Source organism: Eptesicus fuscus, chromosome 7 (genome assembly GCF_027574615.1).
Source record: "Eptesicus fuscus isolate TK198812 chromosome 7, DD_ASM_mEF_20220401, whole genome shotgun sequence".
Taxonomy (NCBI): Eukaryota; Metazoa; Chordata; class Mammalia; order Chiroptera; family Vespertilionidae; genus Eptesicus; species Eptesicus fuscus.
This window is the reverse complement of record NC_072479.1, coordinates 61,606,826-61,631,400: the sequence shown is the minus strand read 5'-3', so window position 1 is coordinate 61,631,400 and position 24,575 is coordinate 61,606,826. Positions and strand designations below refer to the sequence as shown.

The 24,575-nt window shown below is 44.5% G+C and overlaps 1 protein-coding gene and 1 non-coding gene across 2 annotated transcripts; one reads left to right on the top strand and one right to left on the bottom strand.

Moving 5' to 3' along the window:
* The first annotated feature begins 2,652 nt into the window (after positions 1-2,652).
* LOC114231308 (small nucleolar RNA SNORA16B/SNORA16A family) lies at positions 2,653-2,787 on the top strand. Its single transcript, XR_003617262.1, has one exon. It is a non-coding gene; the product is annotated as a small nucleolar RNA SNORA16B/SNORA16A family (small nucleolar RNA).
* Positions 2,788-18,423: 15,636 nt separating this feature from the next.
* Positions 18,424-21,744, bottom strand: AMIGO2 (adhesion molecule with Ig like domain 2). Its single transcript, XM_008140590.3, has 2 exons — positions 21,338-21,744; positions 18,424-20,953 (listed from the first exon to the last, which is right to left on the bottom strand). Exon 2 carries the CDS (start codon positions 20,888-20,890, stop codon positions 19,325-19,327), a length of 1,566 nt encoding a protein of 521 aa, XP_008138812.2. The 5' UTR covers positions 20,891-20,953; positions 21,338-21,744; the 3' UTR covers positions 18,424-19,324.
* Between the last annotated feature and the right edge of the window lie 2,831 nt (positions 21,745-24,575).

The window sequence follows — 24,575 nt, the reverse complement described above, 5'->3', positions numbered from 1 at the left end:
GGCCTTCTTCATCTCCTCCTTAGATTATTCTTACAGTACCCTAACTAGTCTCCTACTCTCTCCTCACTATAGTCAGAAGGATCTCTCTAAATTATATAGGGGAAGAAAAACTATTTGCCTCTGCCCATTTTAGGTTCATTGCCTGGGGCCCTGAGAATTAGAGTAACAAAAGACAAGTTAACAAGAGAAAAACAAACAAAAGTATATTAACGTGTGCAGCGTGCACAAACTGGAGAGCACTCAGTGACTATCTCAAAGGGGTAGTTAGAATCTGGGCTTATACGGCATCTTAACAAAAGAACAATAAATTTTTAGACAAGTAACAAGATAAAGGAAAAGAACATTGAGTTCCTAGGGTAGTAAATTGTGGGAAGTGAGAACTAATGGGAGATAAGGGCTGGTTAGTAAAGTTTATTATGTGGACTCCTCTGGGCTGTCTCTGGGTTGATAAGGATCCAGAGTTGTCTCTGGTGATTTAATTCTGTCTTTTCGGGTACAAAGGGAAATGGGGACACATTTACAAATTTATGGCCTGCTTTTAGGCAAATGGGGGACAGCAGAGAGCTTTTCTGGTATCAGCTTCCTCTCAATTGCCTTCAGCTCAAAATAACCCTTATGACAAAGTAGAATTTTTGAGATGACATATCTGCAACCCTTCACTTACAAATCTGTTTATATCACTCCCGCTGCTAAAATCATTCATAGGCTGACCTCATAGCTCCCAGAATAAGGTTGAAATGACTTGGAATGGCACAGAGGACCCTTCATGATTTGACTTTCGCCTACTTTCCATCTTCTCCCTAGAGTTCCCACCTCTACCCACCCTCCACTATAGTTCTGGCAAAACCAGACTACCTGCCATTCGCTGAATGTACCACATTCTCTCTGGCCTCTCAGCCTTTCCCCATGTTACTCCTTTTGACTGGACTGGAATCCCCTTCCTCCAAGTCCACTTCGTCTGAGACACCCATTCTTCAGGGCTTGTCTTGAGGTATTAAGTCCTTAGGAAAACTTTCCTGGACACTCAGCACCACCACCCTTCTTTGTTCTCCCATAATGCTTTGCACATATTTTTATTATTACCCATACGTAAGTCTGAAATGATTTGTCTGTCTAATTTCAATCAATGAAGTCCTAAAGTCTTAATATCTTCAACAACCGGTCCTATTACTACTGGCCACTGTAAAGACCACTATGTGGTTTCCCTGCTTCCATTCTTGTCTTCTCCACACCCAACTCATCTCAACATCACTACCAGAAGGATCTTCTTCAGATGCAAAGTTAATTAATATCCCTTCTCTGCTTAAAGAGGATCTTTTAAGGCGGGCTTAAATAAGAACTGGTTCAGAAAACATTGCTTTAACATGTGAAGAAATGAATGGCTTCATAGAAGTGGGATTTTTACTAGGTGTTTTAGGATTGATAAGCTATCAAGCAGTGGAAAATGCTAGGGGTAACATTTGACTACCTCTTCAAGGACGCTGAATAGGCCAGATTGGAATGCATTGTTTAGATAGAAGAACTTTGGTAGTGAACACTGGAAGCATTGCCTGGAGCCAATGGAAGGAGAATTTTGAGTGCAGTCTTAAAGAGTTGCACCATTAAATGTGCTTTATGAAAGACAGAATTGAGTTCTGTATCCAGTTCCCCTACTTCAGACTAACACAGCTTAGGAAACTTAAATGTGAAATGAAATGAATTATTTTTAATTATAATTATTAGATGACAGGTCATACACAGGGTCCCAAAAGGCTGAAAACTCAATGTTACAAAGATACCAGAGAAAAGCCAGAAGAGATGTTAGGATGGATAGAACAGAGAGGTCAGACAGAAATAATTTTGAGCTGCAATTTTAATATCCTGTTATGAAAATTACTGAGATATAGACTGACCTAGGAAATTTTTTTGAAAAGCAAGTCATTAGTTACAATATTTCACTGAAGCCAGTGCCTGTTTAAATGTTTAATATTTAAATGTATATCAATGCTAATCTTAGATAATCATAGTCTCAAAAAATAATTAAACCGATAAGAATTTTAAAAAGTTAGGGGGAAATGCCATGATGTAAACAGGGGGGTAAAAAGTGTTCCAAAGTATTTTTGTCTTCAGAGAAAATGATAGGTTGTTTAAGAGGATGCTCTGCTGTGTAAAAGCTGGGTTATCAAACCAAATGCTTCAGAGAAAGGCCCTTATTCTGGGTGCCACAAAATAAATACTTGTGCCTTAGGAAAAGGTACCCTTTCATAGTGTGAATCATCTTCAGCTGGCTAATAATTAAACCAGTGATTTTTAATTTTTTTAACTATTAGAAGACTAGAAAAGATTGAATTAATGTAGTTTATGTTATTAATTTTAAAGGCTTTTTAGAACAATGTACTGAGAATTGGTATAAATTCCCTGACCTATAGATTGAAAAACTTCATGCTGTTGCAGTATGTCAATCAGTCAACAAATATCTTGCCATTAACATAAATCTGAATAGCGATGAGCTAATGATCTATGTATTTTGCAAAACTAGTTTAAGGTTACAGAGTTATTTCTCAGGAGCATATGAACTATTAGCTTTCGTGGTTCTGAGTGTGAGTTGTGACAATGTTATAGGATATGTTATGAACCTAAAGGAACATTTACGGTTAGGTAAAATGGAGGTGGGGTGGCCCTTATGGAAGCTGCAGCTGCTTCCACGTAGCTGCTGTGGTCAAAAAGGAGCCCAGAGTGATAGTTTTCCTTGACAGTTGCCGTTCTGTTTGCTGTAACCGATCTTTAACATTTCAGGAAAAGACAATTCTCAAAAAAACAAACAAACAACAACAACAACAAAAATGGAGGTGGGGTGAATTGAATGTGCTTACCTCTCTTCTCCCATCCAGTGGAATGACATTAACTGAAATGGCAGCAGCCTCAGAAGTAACACAGAAGGTAATCTGTACTGGTAACACACCACCCAAGAAAGGCTGGTGATAGCAATGACTTAATGTCAGAAGTTGAGGGGAATGATAAAACAATGTGTTTTCAGACTATAAAATGCCATATATTAGCAGACTCTAAACTATGAGATTCTAAAGCATAATCATCTGGGACAATAGCACTAAAGCTTTTCTCAACTAGAACTAAAGTTATAAAAAAAGTAGTGATTTAATAAAAAAAGAAAGAAAGAATTAGACAGAGAGAGACAATGGGAGAAAAAGAAAGGAAGGGAAAAGATACATGGGAAAGGAAGAGAAAATAAATGAAAAAGAACTGACTTAATACTTCATGCTAAATTCAGTGGACTTTTTCCATGAGAACAAAATCAAACATCCTATCTAATAAATATGCTAATTGACCATCACACCCTCATAAAGATGGCAATGCCCACAGCCAATAAGGAGGGAATATGCTAATGACGGCCACACCCTCAAAGATGGCAGTGCCCACAGCCACAAGATGGCAGTGCCCAGTCCCCTCAGCCCCCCAGCCACCCAGGGCCGGACCAACGCACAGGCAAGCCTCGGATGGTGGCTGCCCAGCTGCCCAGGGCCGCCCGAGTCTCAGGTAACCAGGGCTGGCTGAGGCTTGTGCTGCTGGCAGTGGCAGCAGCAGAGGTGTGATGGGGGCATCACCTTCCCCTGATCACTGGGTTGCCTCCCACCCCTGAGGGCTCCCAGACTGTGAGAGGGGGCAGGCCAGGCTGAGGTACCCCCTCCTCCAGTGCATGAATTTTCATGCACCGGGCCTCTAGTAAGATTATAAACATGAATAATATGTATGAATGCAAATTCTGTAATTACTGTCAAAATGATAATGCCACTCCTATTTCAGAAATATTTTAATTGGACACATTCAGTTAATTTTTATTCAGCTGTCAGTAAATACTTTCTGGAAGTTGCCAGAAGGTGAATTGAATGTGAACATTTAAAATAATGAATAAGCCCTGGCCAACTTGGCTTAGTGGTTAGGGTGTCCGCCTGCACACAGAGGCTCTCCAGGTCAAGGGCACATACCTGGGTTGCAGGTTCATTCCCTGGCCAAGTCGGGGTGTGTGTGGGAGGCAATCAATTGATATCTCTTTCTCTCTCCCTCTCCTTTTCACTCTCTCTAAAAATCAATGGGGAAGATATCCTTAGGTGAGGATTAATAAAAAATAATAAAATAATGAATAAATAACCTTAATACATCCATAAGCATAAAGAAGAGCATGTGGGCTAAATAGCTCCAATGTCTACTTTTGGACACAGGTATCAAGGCGTTACTAGGCCTGGTATGTGTAGGCTATGCTTTCTGTTTTTCCAACAGAAAGGTTAGGTTTATGATGAATATCTTCCATCTTAAAGGATCTTCCTGAGCTAATAGTAGCATCTGTTCCTGAGATGGCTGGTGGGACTGGTTCTCTGGACCAGTGTGCTGTCTGTGGTGGGTTGATTCAGACAAGCTCAGGGAGGGATTTGGCCCTTAAGCTCACACATTGAAAGTTCCCCAATACAACAGCAAGCATTCTTAATTCTTCTATCACAAGGTGTGTGTGTGTGTGGAGGGGGCGAGGGAATGGTGTGGCTAAATTGTCTATGTACCTGGCAGCACCTGGACTTGGCTCTGACCACTGATAGACAGAGGATGGTAGGTCAAGCATAGGCTTTGGATCAAGGGATGTGGGATCACATCCCATGTGGGTACTTACCAGCTATGTTATGTAACCTCAGGCAATTTTTCCCCTCTGAAAACAGACCTCTTGATGCTTACCTCACTAGGATGACATACTTCTTTGCAGTTACGTAAGCCACACCCTGGCACTGTGCCAAACACACAGACCACAGTCACCGGGGCCCACAGCAATCACTTTTTGCAACTCTAATACGTTGCTGCTCAGATTTTGATGATTGGCTATAATGAAGCTAAAAAGTATAAGATTTTTATCTGACACCTAGTGATATCTGGATGCCTACTTCCAGCAAAAGTTATGCTAATACCAAATTTAGAATATTAATAATGAATCAAAAAAATATAGGCTGTACCCAAGAAGCCAATTAGAGCATAGCCAGGAACATTGAAAGCTTAGAAACTTGGGTTCTGATCTTAAGATCCTTCTTAATGGCCACATGGCCTTGGGTGAGTTGCTAATTCCTTTCCATCTTCTCTTATGTAAAATAGAGCAATAGTGCTTATTTTGGTGTGTTTTTGTCTAGACCAAATGAAACAGTGTGTATGGATACTGGCTCTGCCATGGACCAGTTGGGCGACCTTGGGCAAGTTTCTAAATCTCCCTCTGCTTCCGTTTGCTCAAAAGTCAAGTGGCTCTCGCAGTAACCCCTAACTCAGACGCTGTCATGAGGATTAGCTCATGGAGAGCCTTTACAACAGTGGCTGGCACATGGTAAGTGTTCATTTTTCATTGTCACTTCTTATTTGTCAATGTTATTGTTAATAGCCAGAAATTAGGTTCATGAGATACCAATGGCATAGAGCTGAAAAAATGATTTAACAATATAGAGTATAATATGGTAAGAGGACCTACAGAAAGCAGTGTGTTGAGCCTTGATCTCTTGAATTTACATGGACTCTCAGCGGAAGAGAAACAGGGGTCCAGGTGGAGGAGAGGAGCGATAGCTGTTCTGGAAAACACTGATGGAGGTGAGAGGGCCACTCAGCAGGTGTGAGCCACCTGTGAGCCACCAAAACTGGCCTAGCTGCCATGTATGATGGCCATTCTCATCTTGCTCATCACAGTTCACAAAGCACTTCACATCCACTGCCACGTATTGGTCTCTCGCCTGGAGCAGGTGGTCATTCTGAGCAGCCAACCCTCCTGTTATGCATCTACCCCCTTCCAGTTTCTTCTTTTGCCGGGTTTGCTGTGTGATCATGTCATTTTTTTCCTCATACAGGGAACGAAGTCAGAAAATGTCATGGAGGTTGCTGGAAGTTTCCACGTATTGATGAGGAAAACCGCTAATTGGCCTGTCAGACCACACGACCTCCACAGGAGTCGTCACTGACTGCACTGGATGGCACTGAGTGAACACAGCGTCTCTGCTGTTTATCCACTGAAGCAGTCAGACTTCCTCTTGACAGAACTTGACTCCGAAATAACCTACTGCAAAGGTAGGAGGCAGCTTATTAAATTTGTGTCAGGCCTTCCGCCTGGTAACCTTTTCAGCCCAGGCTGATTCCTTTCAGGCCCTTGACACGTGCTAATTGGCATGACTCTGTTAGCAGACGCTGAGAGGAGACAGACACTGGCTGGCTCCCTGCTTCTTAAGTGCTCAGCATGACACTTTTCATAAATACCAAACAGGAGGCCGTAAACAAGTAGGAACTATATGAGAAATGGGCACGTAGATGTATTTAGACAGTTTATTCCTCACTGAAGATGACCAATCCCTTCTCATGCTCTTCTGAGGGGTAAAGAACAGCGTTACAGCCCAGCCAGCGTGGCTCAGTGGTTGAGCATTGATCCATGAACCTGGAGGTCACAGTTCGGTTCCCAGTCAGGGCACATGCCCGGATTGCAGGCTAGATCCCCAATGTGGGGCGAGCCAAAGGCAGCCAGTGAATGATTCTCTCTCATCATTGATGTTCCTCTCTCTCTCTCCTTCTTCCTTTTCCTCTGAAATCAATAAAAATATATTAAAACAACAACAAAAACAGTGTCACAAACATGGGACAAAGAAGGAAAGATACCACGTGGAAATCACGTTGTGGCCTTTCCTCACCTCATGCCCATTACAGTGGACAGACCTCCAGCTCCTTCCCGAGCGTGTTTCGTTCACTGGATAAATGCTTATGTGCTGGGCCGGCTTCTGTTCTCAGCACTGAGAACACAACATCAAATAAAACTGATACTAGTAAACACCCCTGCCCTCGTGGAACTTCATAGTAAGTAAAATATATAGGGTATCAGATGGCGATGAGTGGAATGGAGCAAAATAAAGTGGAAGGGGACAGGGAAGGTGGGCTTGGGGTGGGGGCTAGGAATGTTTTTGAATGTTCCGTGTGCACCTCCAAAGAGTAGTCATGAGTTGGGAGATGCAGAGGAAGGACATGAGCCGGCTTATGAAAAGGGTTAAGAACAAACCTTAGACTCTAAGGCTTAGAGGGTCAGTCAGGGTGGGAGCAGGGAGACCAGCGAGGCCACTGCAATAACCCAGCGAGAGATGCTGGTGGCTCAGCCGGGGGCAGGGTGCAGGTAGTGAGAAGTGATCAGACTCCCAGATAAATTTTGAAGACAGTGATGAGGGAATTTCCCCAGAGATGGGGTATAGGGTGTGGCATCAAGGTTTGGGGTCTGAGCAGTGAGAAAGAGGGAGTTGCCCTGTGACTGAGATGAAAAGGACCATGGGAAGAGCCACATTTATGCAACAATCCAGAGGCATTTCTAGGTTAAATGTAAACATGATGCATGGAAATGCTCAGAGATAGTAGCATGTTTGGCACCTGGCACTTTCCAGGGTGAGTAATGCTCATAAGAGAAAGAGTGTGGACCAGAGGGCAAGTTTCTATCCCTGAGTATCTTTAAGGTGGTTTGCTCGGGAAGTAATAAGCACATGTTCCAACCATTTTCCAGAAGTAAGTAGAAGAAATGAAAGCATAACCAGAATAAACTCCCCATAAATGCCTCTGCCTCCATCTCCTCTAAAGTTTTAGACTCTGTGGGAAGAGGCTTCATTACCTGGTAGGATCCTGGCAACTGTCCCTAAAATCAAGAGCTGTACACCAGGGAATACTATGCAGCAGTAAAAAAGAAGGATCTCTTACCCTTTGAGACAGCATGGAGGGACCTGGAGAGTATCATGCTAAGTGAAATAAGCCAGTCAGAGAAAGATAAGTATCACATGACCTCACTCATATGTGGAATCTAATGAACAAAATAAACTGATGAATAAAACAGATCCAGAGACATAGAAGCATGGAACAGAGTGTGGGATCTCAGAGGGAAGGTGCGGGAGGGTGGGTGGGTGGGAAGAAATCAACCAAAGAACTTGTGTGTGTATGCATAACCCATGGACACAGACAATAGGGTGGTGAAAACCTTAGGTGGGTGTGGGGAGAAGTAGGGGGCAGGCAGGGGGGGCTAGAAGAGGTCAATGGGGGATAAAGGGAGATATATGTAATACTTTCAACAATAAAGATTTATTTTAAAAATTAAAAAATAAAAACAAGAACAGTATGGGATGTTTGCCACTGGTAGATGACTCTTCCATCTCCCTGAAAGTGCAGTACTTAAAGCAGTTAGAAAATACCCTGCGTGGCCCAGCTAACGTGGCTCAGTGGTCGAGCATCAACCTATGAACCAGGAGGTCACGGTTCAATTCCCAGTCAGGGTACATGGCCGGGTTGTGGGCTCGATCCCTAGTGGGGGGCATGAAGGAGGCAGCCAATCAATTGTTCTCTTTCATCATTGATGTTTCTATCTCTCTCTCCTCCTTTCCTCTCTGAAAATCAATTAAAAAATATTTTTTTTTATATTTTATTGATTTTTTACAGAGAGGAAGGGAGAGGGATAGAGAGTTAGAAACATCGATGAGAGAGAAACATCGATCAGCTGCCTCCTGCACACCCCCCACCGGGGATGTGCCCACAACCAAGGCACATGCCCTGGACCGGAATCGAACCAGGGACCCTTCAGTCCGCAGGCCGATGCTCTATCCACTGAGCCAAACCGGTTTCGGCAATATTTTTTAAAGGAAAAGAAAATACCTTGCCAAAACCGGTTTGGCTCTGTGGATAGAGCATCGGTCCGTGGACTGAAAGGTCCCAGGTTCGATTCTGGTCAAGGGCATGTACATTGGTTGCGGGCACATCCCCGGTAGGGGGCGTGCAGGAGGCAGTTGGTCGATGTTTCTCTCTCATCGATGTTTCTAGCTTTCTATCCCTCTCCCTTCTTCTCTGTAAAAAATCAATAAAATATATTTTAAAAAAATAAGAAAAGAAAATACCTTGAGTGGCAAATGGCAGGAGAGTTAATCATTGTTATGAGTACAGAAATCCTTAAAGAGCAATGCCTGAGTCCAGTTCTGTAGGAAAATCTCAGACCTTGTAGGGAGCTCCATACGATTTCATTTTCAAAAGCCCTGCCAAGTTTCTAAGATGGTTAATGTTGACCAATTAAACAAGAAGAAAAAAAAGTAATTAACATTTGCCGTTCAAATCATTACAGATATATCGCTAATGAAGGTCCTTATTACACACTTTATGTTATAATTAACAATATGATTTTTCAATTGAATCGTTTTATGAATAAGATTTATTAACACAAATAGTTCCTGACAAACTTGGCCCGGGATCAAGAACTACATTTCCTCTAGGTTTTAAGAAAAAGGCAAAGTTATAAATGGTTGCTTTGGGGAGATATTGTCTATGTTCTCCACTGGTTTGAAGTAGGTCAGATTGAGAGCTGAAGGCTTCCCTAAGGTTGTAACTAAGTATGAATAATAAAACTGAGAACAAATAAACAACTTCTTTTAGGCTTTCACATCACAGGCTTCCCATTAGGTTTCCACCTCAGGCAAGATGCTTTTCTTTTAAAAAAAAAAAAGGGATACTTTTTTGAAGTAGATTTAAAAAAAAAAAAACACTGTACAATAACTCTGTAAGTCTAGACTTTGAGAAAATTTCACTTAAACATGAATGCTATGAAGAAGTATTTAACCAAGCAGAGTTGGGGCAAAAATATATACAAATGCTCACTAAGCAGCCTGAACTACTGTACTTTAATTCTGCAAGTCACTCCGATGTATTGTTTTTTTCCCCCTTGAAAATCACATCTTTCTGTTTCTTCCCACCAAATCATTTTAAATCATTCACTCTTATAAAATTGGCTTAGCCAAATCAATATCTAGGCTAGCAATATAAATTTAATTACAGTAAGGCTTGGATAAACATTAGCTCCAACACATTTCTTGGTCTATAGAGTGATAACTAAATTAAGTAGGATTATTTCATCTTTACTTTATTAAGCTCACGGTGTTACCCAAGAGAAGCTAATATTTCTAACTCTTTTAACCTAAAAAGTACGCTATAAGCATTTGCATGAGCCAATCCCATCTGTTTCCCCCTTGAGGAGCTCTGAGCTAGGCCTACATGGCAGCTGTGTTTTCAGTGCAGTGTGGAATGGGAAACGAGGAAGCTTCTTCCTGGACCCTATCCACGGGGTCTAGGGATCAAGCTGCTGAAGGGACTAGCACCCCTGTTTCCTGCCCACTTTAGTTAGATCCCCAAAGGGCCAAGGCACAGTCGCTGGCTCACCTTCCATCGTGACTGTGTGTCCCACTGTGGAAAGCAAGCTAGACCTCTCTAAACACAGAGAGCTCCCTGACACCTCCACTCAGGCACTCCTTCCAGGCTTCTTTCCCGGACCTCCTGTCTTTGGGCATTTCTAGATCAGTACCCTCGCTGCGTGGTAAAGCTCTCTGTCTGCCTCCCTTCAAAGCCTGGGAGAAGCCTGAAGGTCTTTTGGTCTCCAGCTCAAGCTCAGGGACTGTCGCATATTAGGTATTCAATACTGTGTGCTGAAGAAATGAACGAGTGAATATAATTGAAAAGCTAAGACATACAAACACTCGCTATGTGCTAAGTGCTGGATAAAGAGATAGAAGACATAGTTGAGAATCTGGTCACAAAGATAGGAAATGTGAAGAGAGGCAGAGCAGTAAAAGCCAGCATTGCTTGGTTCAGGGCGAGAGCAGTGAGCTGCCAGGGTTTGCAGGGAATTGTTGTAGGACAAGGGTATGGAGCGGAATCTTGCAAGCAAAGCAGACGACTGAAGGAAAGGCAGCCTAAAACCAGATGCAAAAAGGCAGGAGGACAAAGAGGGCATGATGGGCAAAGCCCTCTGAGGAAGCTGTAAAGAATTCCAATTTAGAGTATTAGAGCACAGATATTAAAAGACTGGGTTCTGATGTATCCAGACCAAACTGGATTCAAATCCTGACTCCTTTACTCCATGTTCTTTGGGGAAATCACTTAACATTCCTAAGCCTTGACAAAATATATAAACCCCTGAGCCTGGAGCTTATTATAAAAATGTAGTTATTATTATTGTTATGATGGTGATTCTCATGCCTCATGACATGGCTAGGACACATGTAGAAGGCTTCATCCTAACTGCGATGGAGGTGAGGTTTGCGGCTCTGAGTGTGGATAGAGGGTCACTGTAAAATGTTAAGGTCTTTCTCCCCTAGATGTGATTACAAATGATCATAGATCAGCTGTAGACTTTTAAAGAGCATCCCTGACATTCATATCAGAGTACTATCAACTAGCTTGCACCACCTTCCTTTGCTACCCGCTTTCTGAAGGTAAGGATCCCAGCTAGTGTAACATTCAGGGTGCCTACGGGATGGCTATCTAGTGTTCAAGCCTGTGCCATTGGCCCAGTTGGTTAAAGCAAGGTCTCTGCCAATTATCTTCCTCGTCTCACTTCCTATTTGCCAGTATAGTCACTGGTGGCGAAAGCAATTCTTACTCTTGAATTGGTTTAGGTTTATCTGTTTCCTCTCCCAGTTGTGCTGTGATAATCTTTAAGGGAAGAGCGTAGTTATTATACATCATTTATGGCCTCCACAGTATCTTAGCAAAGCTCGATAATCTTCTCTTGGTTACCACTGGCTATTCATTGCCAAGGATTTGACCCTTGATCCCATGATTCTTGTCTCTATGACACTAAGATCTTGCACAATTCCCTGAGAGTATGATATCTGCTATTCTGTTGAAATGATCTAATAGAGAAGTTTAATCAGGCAAGCTAGGGAGGCTACCTTGTGAAATAATTTTAAAATTATTTTGGGAAATCTAATTTTAAAACTAATTGGAACCCCCCCTCCCACATGGTCTGAACTATCCCTACCACTCTTCTAGAAATTTAGAACAAGTTCTTAGATACCCTCTCCAAAAGAACTACTTACCCTGTAAATTTGTCATTTTTAATATAAAAATATTGAATTTAATCATTTATTCATTTAAATATCTTGAATTTATAGCTTATACAGATAAAGCAGACATTTGTTTTGTGTTTTAAGCAATTTCATGTTTAAAGGGCAACCAGACTAAGAAGTGCCAGTACAACTGACCACGGGAGGCCTTCTCAGGATTTCCAGCTCCGCTAGTTGGTTGCATTGTGTTCTACAAGGAAAACAAAAATCATTCCCCCCTTGATCATGCTTGAATGACTTATGATCCCCTGACCTTCCCTTCCTCTTCTCCCAGATTTGCTGTGAGCATTAATTCATTCATATTCTGACATTATTTATGACCGACCCATGCTTTACAAAGTCATGCTATTGGTAGAATAGCATGTAAGAGTATTGTGAGAGTTATTTTTTTTAAATATATTTGTATTGACTTCCTAGAAAGGAAGGGAGAGATAGAAACATCAATGATGAGAGAGAATCATTGATTGGCTGCCTCCTGCATGCCCCCTACTGAGGATCGAGCCTGCAACCTGATCAGGAATGGAACTGTGACCTCCAGGTTCACAGATCAACCCTCAACCACTGAGCCACACTGGGCAGGCAAGAGTTATTTTTTAAATGATCATCTATATAATAAAGAGGTAATATGCAAATTGGTCCTAACGGTGTCACAGTAATGACCAATTTGCATATTGACAGACCAGCAGGAGGCTGCACCTGCAGCGTGAGGCTCGCTTCCCAGCCCCCGGCGCCGGAGTCCTCTTTTTCTCCCAGGTGCATGTGCCTGACAAACACCCCCATGACACCGCGCCCCATCCGAGAGCACTCTGCCCGGGGACACCACCAACCCCCCCTCCCTGAGGTTGCGGGGGGGTGTTGAGGGGCGACACCTGCACGGCAGAAGGCCGGTTCTCGAGGCGTGCTCGGCACACGCCAACTGGGGGGTGCACGCATCGGCGGTGACCCCCGGGAGGGGTCGTGCACGCAAATCGAGAGGTTGTGGACCCAACACAAAGGAAGGACCAGGGCACAGTGACAGAGAGTGGAAGTCGAGGTAAGGCACCAGACCTGGATGGGCCACCGGGTAAATAATGTAGGGATCCCACCACCACAGACACACAGGGCAGCCCCACAAGGCCCGGGATGCCAGTCAATCCTCCCAAGCACACAACTTCGAAGCCTCCTCCTGCCACGCAGACCCATCCCACCACCGTGGAGACCACAGGCGACCCTCACACCACAGGGAAGCTGCCATGGCTTTCTTCAGCCATCCATTCATTCATCTGCCTGGTCTGACCTGGACGGGGCTCACATCCTGGGTAGAACGTCCCCGCCCCCCCCCCCCCCCCCCCCCCCCCGCCCCAGGACAAGCCGGGCCCGACCGTGCCTGCGCAAGCACACCCGTCGCCTGCGAATTCCAGAGGGGAGCAGACTGAGAGCTGCTCGAGGTGTGAGAGCGGGCATGCTGGGGGGTGGGGGGCAGGAAGGGCCTCCGTGTCCCCCCCCAACCTTCGGCACTCAACGGGAGAAAAGCCTCACACGCACATGAATGCATATGCGCGCGCACGTAATGCAGCAGTCCCTGCAATGGATGCCCAGGCCGGCTGGACCCTCCCCCAACTCAGAGGGGGGAGGCGCAGGCCACCATAGGCAAGACACAGCTGCGTTGTCACTCGGCCCCTCAAAGCCAGTGCGAGAGGGGCCCCAGTGCCCAAACAGAGGCGGCTACAGGGCCCAGAAAGGAAAGCAGTCAGTACTAAGGACAAAAAGCATAGAATTTTTAATTAGCCTGTAAAAAGAGTAAAAGAGTGAGGGAGGAGGGGGGGAGATGGGGAAAAAGGGAAGGAGGGAGGGAAGAACTTTATAAAGGAGTCAGTAGAGAACAGAGTTAAAGAAGGAAAGAGGATGTCTGAGTGAACTGTAGGAGCTATAATGAAAATCAAGTATAGTTGTGTACTGGGGGCAGATTTTAAAAGTAGGAGTCAGAAAAGAAAAAAGATAAATGATAGTGAGTAATTAGGCAGGTAGATAGATAGATACTAAAAACAGTGGAAGTAAGTAGAGAAGAATGTATGGGAAAGGTAGGATGAGAGAGAAAGAGGGAGGGAAGAAAAGTTTTAAAGGGGAGCCGGTAGAGCTTAAAAGGAGAATGGGAAGAAGGAAGAAATGGGGGAGGGAGCAAAGCAGGTCCGAGGGAGGAAGAGAAGAAAAAAATTAAGGTGGGAAGGAAGGAAAAGGGGAGGGAGGGCAGGGGTAAAGATAAAGGAAAGAAGGAATGTGGGGAGGGAGGGAGGGAGGGAGGGTAGAAGAAAGATGGGAAGAAGGATGATGGAACAGAAGTAGGAAATAAGGAGGAAAGAAAAGCTTATAAATGATGAGTCAGTAGGAAAAAGTGTTACATAAAGGAGACAGAAAAATTGTGTGAGAGGGAGAAGCCAATAAGGAAGTCAAATACAATTGTGTGTGAAGGGGATAAGATTTTTTTTTTAGAAGTTAATAGGGGCGACCAGGCCGGCAGGGGAGGGCAGTTAGGGGGATCAGGCCAGCAGGCAGAGCGGTTAGGAGCTAGAGGTCCCGATTGCGAGAGGGACATCCCCCAAGGGCTCCCGGATTGGAGAGGGTACAGGTCGGGCTGAGGGAACCCCCCCTCCATGCACGAATTTCGTGCACCAGGCCTCTAGTCAGGATATAAACAACTTATTAGCTGAGTCACCTGGGAAAATGACTAATCCCTGTTGAGCCTCCTTTTTCTATTTGTAACTGGGAATAATATTTCCTATCTTTCAGGACTGCTCTGATGAGAAATAGTAATAAATAAATACCACCTCGAACAGGGTGTTTGCCACTTAGTAAGTACTTAATAAATTAAAGCCAGTATAAATGTCATATATGTCACATTTTATAATTTGCAAAGGGTCTGTTTTTCTACACTCCACTGATTCTGTTCTTCACAGTAAATCTCCCCACATGCAACAGTAGTCCTGTGAGCAGTCCTCTCAATTATTCAGGTTATTATAAGAGTTCTTAGTTCTACTTTTTATATATTACCATCCAATAATTCTTGCAAAGACAAACTAGTCATCACCTTTCCATATTAACTTTCACATTATAAAAAAAAAATTTTTTAAATGGATGCTGGCCCTTGGGCAGAAAAGAGAGAACTATGAAAAGAATCTTAGTACTGTCTTTAAAACAATGCTCTTTTCATATATTTCTTAAAAAAACAAAGGAGCTTGATTCTTGGTAAATGAGATCTACACTCAAACATCCTTGGAAAAAGCCCTCACTTTGATCTAATCAAATTTGAAAGCTCCAAACCTGTTGGAGCTGCTTTCAAACCAAAAATAGTTTAAAGAATGAAAGAATCCGAGATCTAATCATCTCTAAGTAATTATTCCATATTTCATAATTTAGAAAAATATAAATCATAACTTATAGCCAACAATTTACTCAAGTTCATTTAGTGTCAGAAAATCAAACTCGTTTTCTCAACGTATTAGAATTTTTTTTACAGAGCACTGGGATTCTACTTTTTATTAATAAATCCACTAGCCAGTAATAATAATATATTTTGACACAGCTCAAATTTCTTATGATCTCATTTTAGGATGTATTTCATCAAAATAGGTAGAATCAACATTACATGGAATGTTGTTGTTTTTTTAAACATGATGGGCAGACCTCACCCCAGACTGCCTGAACCAAATCTCTGACGAGGGGAAGTGGAGAGGATAACTAATAGAAATCCTGGCTGGTCTAACTTGCCCCCCTGATTCTATCCAGAAGCCTGGTTTTAGGTCAATTAGTAAACAGATGACACCAAAAGGTGACAGTAATTAAGCAACAGCCATGGAAGTGGAAAAGCCACGAGGTAGAGAATGTTTAGACTGTGTCCTGATTTTTTTTTTAATTTGTTTTTATTGACCTTAGAGAGGAAGGGTGAGGGAGAGATAGAAACATCAATCGCTGCCTTCTGCACATCCCCTACTGGGGATCTAGCCAGAAACCCTGGCATGTCCCCTGACCTGGAATGGAACCTGTGACCTCTTGGTGCATGGGACAACACCCAACCAACTGAGCTACACCGGCCAGGGCTGGGCTGCATCCTGTTTTAACAGTGCTTAGCAGGATGACCCAAGTCACATGTCTTTCTACAGCTCTTCTGATTAACATTTTAGAAAAATAAAAAGCCATTTTTTCCCCAGGCAAATAATTCAAGCAATTAAAGCTAAAAATAAATACATTTAAATGTCTCCAGGCTAGTGATTAATGCCGAAATTAACTATAAATAAGAAAATGTTTTAGGCCATTCTTTCAGGTTATAAATCTTAAAAGTGTATTTAAGAAATTTAACTCATGATTAATTATAGAGTATATTATCATAAACTAGTATCTTCTAATTATGTGAAAAAATACTCTAAACCTAGGAAAAATTCTTGTCTATGATCTTTGCTTAGTTTCTCCAAAAAGTATCCACCTCTCACAACTGCAAAATAAAAAATACTAAGCAGTTTACGCCCAGGCGGTGTGGCTCAGTGGTTGAGCCTCAGCCTATGAACCAAGAGGTCACAGGTTCAATTCCTGGTCAGGGCCGAGGCTTCAGGCTCAACCCCCAGTAAGGGGGCGTACAGGAGGCAGCCTATAGATGTTTCTCTCTCATTGAAGTTTCTATCTCTCTCTCTCTCCCTTCCTCTTTCTCTAAAAGTCAATAAAAACATATTTTTAAAAAGATCCTATTTTTTAAAAAAACACTAAGCAGCTTAAAAGAATAACCCAGTTACATAAACCAGATTATTATTTGGAATGAAAATTATACAGAAGTTTTCAGTGGGACAAATTTATAAAGCACAAATTCGTTCTGTTCCTATATTTAAAATACATGTGATCAAGCTCCTGCCAAAAAAAGATACACCTAAAGAACTTGAAATTCTGCATCATAACATTCAGTTTTATGCTTTTCTATCACCATGCCTTCCTACTTTTATTCAAAATGCAGCTTTCTTTTAAGTATTCAGGATTTTTTTTTTTTTTGGGGGGGGTTGTTTTGTATTGCTTATAAGCATGTTATTTTTAATCTGAGTTCAGCCTGTCTTTTACCCAAGGCTTAAACAGGACCAGCCAAGATCAGGCCCTACAACCCCTCTCCCACCCACCCCCCATCACCAGTGTCCATGTTCCTCTGCAAAACACAACAGGTGTTTCCTAAGAGAAGGCTGGAGGGCTGGAGGACATTAGAAATCCCATCCTGCAAAGGTTCAATTCAGAGCCCCTCACTGCAACCTCCCTGCAAGCAGGTGGGCCCTGCTCTTTGCACTCCCCAAGTCAGGGTCACCACGGCCCCTGGACACAGCCCTCCCCTATGGAGGGTGTCAGTGGTTCAAGAATCTTCACTTGAGTCCTGACCAGCTGTGTGAAGCTGAACAAATCACAGCATCTCTGAGCCTGAGTTTTTCTAGGAAACTTCCTGGGGGAAGTTCAAAAACTTCTTTTTGAAAGGAGTGATTATTTTAAAGATCATAAAAAAAAAAACACACAGAATTCTTCCTAATTACTTACATGGCAGTAACTGGAATAAAATGTTGGCCTTTAGCATCTTTGGGTCTGAAGGATCTTATCTACTGGGTGAGATCTGTGTTGAAAAGGCAGAGGCGATACTATTTTAACACCATGCAATAGAGAATGGGCTCTGCACCCTGTTCCCTACGGTACATACCCTAGCCATTTACTCCTTAACCCCCTGCTGACCCATGCCTGCCACTGGGAGCCTGGCTTGGCATTTTTTGGGCTGTCACCAAGTGCCCACCATTCTCTCAAAACCACCATTGCCAAAGTCAGTCTTCCCTCCTCACCTACTTCTCTGCAGTATTTGTCACTGTTGCCCAATTCCATCTTTGAAAAACTGTCTTATTCTTTGGCTCCTACTCCATGCCCACTGTTAACAATGACCATTCTTTAACACCAGGAAGAACCTTACACCCAAGCTCTCCTAATTCACTGTGTGGCCTTAAGACAACCCGCAACCCTCTCTGGGCCTCATCTGTCCCTGAAAAAGGGAAGGAGGTAGACAGTGACTCAACCTGCCCTTTGAGCTCCGCAGTAATATGCTAGTCTATCCTAATCTCATTCTTGTTCTCTTATCAGTATGTGGCACAGTTTCAGAGAGCCAGTGCAAGTCTGTGATGGAGCTAAGACCACCAGGAAATCATCACTTCCAGTGTGGAAGGAACCTAGACATCACGCAGCACGAAACTCTCATCTTACAGCTGAGGAAACGTAGGTCCAGAGGAGGCACTCTATCACCTCACAGCAGATGATGGAGAGAAGGAAGTCTGCCGGGCTCTCACATGTTGCAAAATCAGAGCTCACATGTCTTCCAAACCTGGTTGAGGTGCATAATAGTATCAAAGTAATGTGATATAGAATGTATAAATTGAGTCTTTTTCCCCCTTTAAAAAAATAAATTCAATAGTGTAACTCCAAGACCTCTGGAGAGACATTTTCTATAGTGCGTGCTTTACACAAAGTAGAACAATTTGATCACATAAAACATCTTAGGTTTATGTTTTTAAATAGCTAAATAAAACAGAACATCAAGTCACACAATACATATACTTACATTAATTCAAATGTCCAACGCACAGTACAGTAGGATCTATATAGTGGTTCATATAATTTAAGATTTACATACACACAAGCACATAAACAAGTATTAGTTGACTAGAACAGAAGTTTAAGAAGTTACCCAGACATTTTGGTATTGACACCTACATACGTATGGCAACAAGTAATGACTTTAAACTTTCAGTAAGATCTTTTGTACAAGGATAGGAAATTTACAGAATGGAAAGAAGACAAACAAATGCACCTTTATTGCACTATTTATCTAACATAATACGGGATGTGATAGTACCCAGTAAACTTTATCAGTGAAGTCTCTTTACTTTAGTCTGAAATGATGAATTTAGCTGAATTATCCCCAAATCTAATTTTTTGTGCTCTATAAATAATGGCTGTTTGGTTCTTCCAAATGAAATAGGACACTAACACTTTTATTTAAAATTATTCAACTTTGGTCCTAAATTAGTAAAGTCTCTTTTTAAAGTATACTAATACAGTTTGTTTGTGTGTTTTTCTTTCAAGAATCCTGATTAAAAGGACATGTCAGTCAAATCACCTCCCGGTCAGCTTCGACAGGATCAGTGGTGCTAAGACTAAGGGACCGTTATCTAGAACTAAACCTTGGAAACAACCCCATCTTTCTCTGGCTCATTGAGGAACCAAAGTGCTTTACCACATTTCCTATCAACCACTTCAAAAGACCATTTGGTTGTATTTCAAAAGCCAAAAATAATTTCAACCCTGCTGTTTATTTTGCAGACCACACACCAAGTTAAAGATGGAGCGATTAAATTACTACATCATAAAATACAGGCACAAAATTAAGTGGACGCCACAAAGGGTGTGTCTGAAAACACTGAATTGACCGAATCTGAGTCGGATTTCACCCTGGAGGACTTTAAGATGCCCTCAGCTATAACAGTTTCACTGGGAAAGAACCTGACCTTCCCATTCTGCCCTGCCGCAGTATCCTTCAGGGGTTCCAAAAACACCACTCTTTTACCGGCACCTGCCTTCCGTCCATCCGCTGGGACATCACCCGCCAGGCCAGGACTGAGAACAGATGAATGGGCATTGCTTTGGTTTAGCGCACTTTTCTGTCTCTTAGCTTTACACCTGCAGGGACACGGCGTCAGGTAGAGGTACAAAAGTACCAAAACGATACTGGCCACGCAGGCTGCAAGAGTGGTAAAAGCTGTGTTGAACGCCTCGTGGGCGTGGGATCTGTTGATGGTGAGGTTGCTCACGTTTATTGTGACGTCCACAGTTTCATTCAACAGGCGCTGCCTGTTCATTGCAACACAAGAATACACTCCAGCATCCTCAAAACGAGGGCTTTCTATAACCAGGGTTCCATTGTGAAACACGTGGAAGTTTTTCATCTCTTTGCCCGGCTCTAGCAGCGTGTTGTCTGGGCTCACCCATATGAAATCAGTATTTGCACTAGCAGTCTTGCTGTCACAGTGAACAATCAGCCTTTCCCCGACGTGAGCCTCATGGATAAAGCCAAGCGCACGGAAGGAGCCGTTGATGATACTGTCGGAGCAATTCAAAAGGCCATCCTGGAGCAGAAGTACCTGGTGGGAGTGCCTCGAGTCAGACCACAGGCGACAGGTGTAAGCATTCTTAAAATCCACCACTGAGCTAAAGTGCCTACGATACCAAAAGATCAGCAACGAGTACAGGGAGCAGTCGCAGAAGAACGGGTTTCCATGAAGGTGGATGCCTCTCAGCTGCTTTTCTGGCACTAAACTTATACGGTTGGTTGGCAGGAAGGGGATCCGGTTGTAAGAAACATCCAGAAACATCAGTTCTGCCAGCCTGAACCTTCCAGCGTACAGATCCATGGGGAACTGCGTGAGGAAGTTTCCACTTAAGTAGAGTTTCTGCAGTTGGAAGAGCCCTCCAAACGCTGACGGGTCGAGATAGGAAATGTGATTGTTGTAAAGCAGGAGCACTTCCAGAACCTTCAGCTCTTGGAACACTGCGCTTTTCACGGCCTTCAGCTTATTGGAGGATAAGTCAAGACACTTCAGATTTGGAGTTGTGGAAAAACTGCCCGTGGAGATGTTGGTGATGTTGTTATGGCGAATAATTAGGGTGCTCAGCTTTCCAAAGGGTACCGGCATCCACTCAGAATCCAGAAGCCCGATTCTGTTGTAACTCAGGTCCAGTCTCTTAATCCATCTGAAGAGGTTCCCAGGCACCTTGGACAGGTTTCTGTTGGTGCAGCTCACGATGTCGGTGGCACAGATGCAGGCGGCGGGGCACAGCCCGGCGGCACCCGGGCTCACGGTCACCGTGATCGCCAGCAAACACAGCAGGCCCCTGCCGCGGGGTCTGACAGCTCGAGGCAGGGTGGGCAGCGTGTGTAAACGCAAAGACATTCTGGTCGCCTCTCAGTCTCTTGCAGGCGTCTTCGCGGCCAGCTCAACCTCCCACCAGTGACTCTGGTAAGCAATATTGAAAGATGGGTTTAAAAAAAAAAAAAAGGCGAAGTTCACTCCCACCCATTAACCCGTAACAGTCGCACCTCGCTTTCTTTCTAGTAACTTTGGAAATGGAGGTTTGGTTTCACACTGGGGACCCTGCGTTGCCTTTTTACTGTCAAACGCAATTTTTTTCCCCCCGGGTGACTCTTGTTTACAGACATTTGCAGCCACCATCTACCACTACAACCGTCTCAACATCAGAAATTCAATATTGTTTTTAAGGTGCATCCTGTATTTTTGTTCCAAACTCCCTCCAATAGACTCAAAAAAATACACAAACGGCAGGCTATAAACAATCAAACGGAAATACTCAGCGAGCCACCCGGCCAGAACACAACTCACAGAGCTGAGGAGCCTCGCGGACTCGGGATAGGCTGCGCACGGTGGTGGCTTCGGAAGGTCTGTGCGTCCGTCTGCCCGTCTGTCTGTCACTCTCGCATCCTCCGAATTCCTTTCCCTCCGGCTCCCGGCGGGCGGCAGCCTCTCGCTGGCTCTCAACTTTGGGAGTTTTAAGGAGCCGCGGCGGCAGCAGCCAGCCCGGGCGCAGGCACCGTCTCCGCCGGCTGCGGTGAGTTCTCTCGGGCTCTCTTCATGGCGAGGCTGACGGTACCGGCTCGGTGCTCGGCCGTCTGGTGCCCGCGCGCCGGCAGCCCAGTTCCCGGAGCCCGGTGCCAGGGGCGGGGGCGCGGGCAGCCGGAGGGCCCCGGCCCCGCCTCTCCGCGCTCCGCAGGCGGCCGGACCCCGGGTTCCCGCGCGCTGCCGCCCGGGGTTTTATGCCCGCGCGCTCGGGGTCGGGTGCGCGGCCGGGAGACGCGTCCCGCCCCTGCGCGCCCTCCCTCCTGCGGGAGCCCGCTCGCAGGCTGAGGGCGGGAGCCGGCGGGGCGCAAGGCGCGGGGCACGCGGCGCGGGAAGGGACGACCGCGCAGCCAATGGGAGCGGACCCTCCGCCGCCCGCCTTCCCCCGCCGGCTCTTCCCGGCGCCGGAGAGCCAGCGGGCGCGCGGGCGGGGCGGGGGTCCGCGCCCGGCCGGGGCTGGAGTCCCCGGGTGAGGACGCGCTCACCCACTCCCGCCAATTGCGTCCGTTTGTCCACTCCAGAACCGGGTGGTGTTGGGTCGGGTGGTATTGGATCAGGGGGACGTGCCCAGTCCGAGAGGGAAAGGTCGCTCCCTTGAAGACCCGCTCGGGTCCCCTGAGCTCCCTGACCTCGTGGGTCTTTCCTGGGGGGAAGGGCCAAGCGGGCTTGCCGGGCGCTAAAGGCGGCTGGTTTTAAAGGTTTGCAAAATAAACACCGCAGCAGCCTTCCGTCTCCGCCCACGTTTGGGGAGCTGGCGGGTAGGGGAACCGGGCACGTTCCCTCTGGAACTGGGAAGGCTCGGCGGGGACACCACGAGCCTCCCTGGGAAAGTTCCATCCCTTTCCTAACTCGGGAAGCAGCATCAGGGGTGGTGCCCAGTTCGCGAAGGAGGAGCGCTGGAGAAAAGGCTGGGAGCCGACCTTCCGGCTGGAATGCGCAGATAAGGGTATTAGGCTTTAAAGTATATCCGGCTCCCTCCGGCCAGGGACCGATCCAGGAGAGGCGGCTCGGAGAGTCTTCACCCCTTCCGGAGCCGCAGGGACCCGGGGTGCCCGCTCAGGCTTGCGTTGGTCCAGCAGGCAAGGAAAGGTGCAAGCCCGGGTAGACAGACAGACAAACAAACCGGGGTGGGGTGGACAAATAGGAGATGGAGGGCGTGGGGCTGATGAGCTTTTAGATTAAAAATCCATTTTTGTTTAATTCCAAGATCAGTTTGAACGATGGGATTTGACTAAGCCAAATGGCCCGTTTGTCTATTTTATCCCGATTAAAAAAAAATAAATTACTGCCCAGACAAGAGATACCAAAGCGGAAGACTGAAAAGAGGAGCAATTGAGAAAACAATTGGCGGCACAAGAATGATGACAAGGACAACCAGCTCTCCCTCTCCTCCCCACACATTTGAGCAACCTCAGTTTATTGAGAGTTAGTCCCTATGTGGTCCACATAGATTGACGCGGTAGCACAGAGCTCCGGTGCCATGTTTTAAAGAGAGTTGTGTGCATTGTGGATTGAGCCTGTTTGTGCAATGAATCTGAAATAGCACTAGTAAATCAAGATTTTTCAAGTGAGAGCAGCTTGATTCAGATGAGTTTCAGTTTCTTGAAAAGTTGAATTTTGCCTTAAAAAGATTACAGCCTGAAATGTTTCAAGAAAGCATTCCTCACTGGAAGCTCCCAGGGGAAAGGCAGAGGTTGAGATTTTTTCTAAAGTCAGGCAACACTTCCTGGGATTCTCAGAAAACTTGATCTCTAAGCCTTCGTTTTTACAGTGAGAATGGTTAGCACAGAGAAATAGAATTAAAATTACTCAGGGGAATCCTTTTTTAAATGACTAATAAATAAACCAGGTTTTTGCAGTGTTTTACTAAGTAACTATCATCCTATTCAAAGGAAACCATGAAGGTGGAAGAAAGACCTGTATTTAATACAAAAATCATCTAAAAAGAATGACTTTCAAAATGGAAACAGAAGGTTATGTTATTATAGCTGCAGGCACATCACAGAAACAGTATACAAAGATACACAGTATAAATAAACTAAATGCACCGAAAATCTACAGACAAGTTTATTTCTCTATTTGAATACCTGATTTGGGGGATTCTGCACATTTGTCAAGGGGAAAGGAGTTCTGGAAAGGGTGGGTTCACTTAGGTGGAAAAGAGAAAGCTAAGAGTTGACCTTAATGGCATAAGGTCTGGCCTTATTTTGTGGAGGATGCCTTTTTATCTTTCTAGCATCCCTTCGCCTTCTTCTACCTGGTCCACTCTTTCAACTAGAAGGTACATTCCACAAGGGCAGAAATTTTGTCTTAGTCACTGCTCTTTTCTTAGCTCCTAGAATCCTGCTTGACACCTGCTTGGCATTCAAATTTTTTAATGAATGAACTCAGAAATGGGGAACTTATTCAGAGCTTTCCCCCACCTGAGTCTGCTGGTGGCCATCCTGCTCTCTGTACATCAAAAGCGTGTGTGAAAGAGGGAGAGAAGGAAAGAGGAGCCCTGCAAAGATTATTTGAGGCCTGGATCCAGTAGTGCCTAAAGGCCTCTGCATGATATACTTCCTTATAAATTACATTCTCTATTCACTCCCCCCCCCCCTTTTTTTTTCTTAAATTAATTTGAGTGTGTTTGTGTCACGTGTGCTGAAAGAGTCCTAGTATATAATGATGGTAATAGTAAATATGTATTGGGCCATAATAATGTGCCAAGAGACTGAGCTCTGTTTTACACGCATTATTTCATTTATGGCTCACCACAACCTGTAACATTGTGTAATCCTATAGACCAGATGGTAACTGTGTTCCAAATTATTTGAAAATGGAATGAGACTAATTTAGCTTGAGGGTCCATGTGATGGATTTCGATTATACAGAAGAAAGACATTTTTGATAGGGAGGTCCCAGCCTGGAATGGGCTGACAAGACGGATGGTTGAGCTGCCTTCTCAAGAGTTTAAAATAGGACAGACGCGTATTCCTCTGGCCTCTCCCCCAGGGCACAGTCT

Coding starts and splice junctions, on each gene's coding strand:
- AMIGO2 (XM_008140590.3), bottom strand. CDS start 20,890: ATGTCTTTGCGTTTACACACGCTGCCCACCCTGCCTCGAGCTGTCAGA.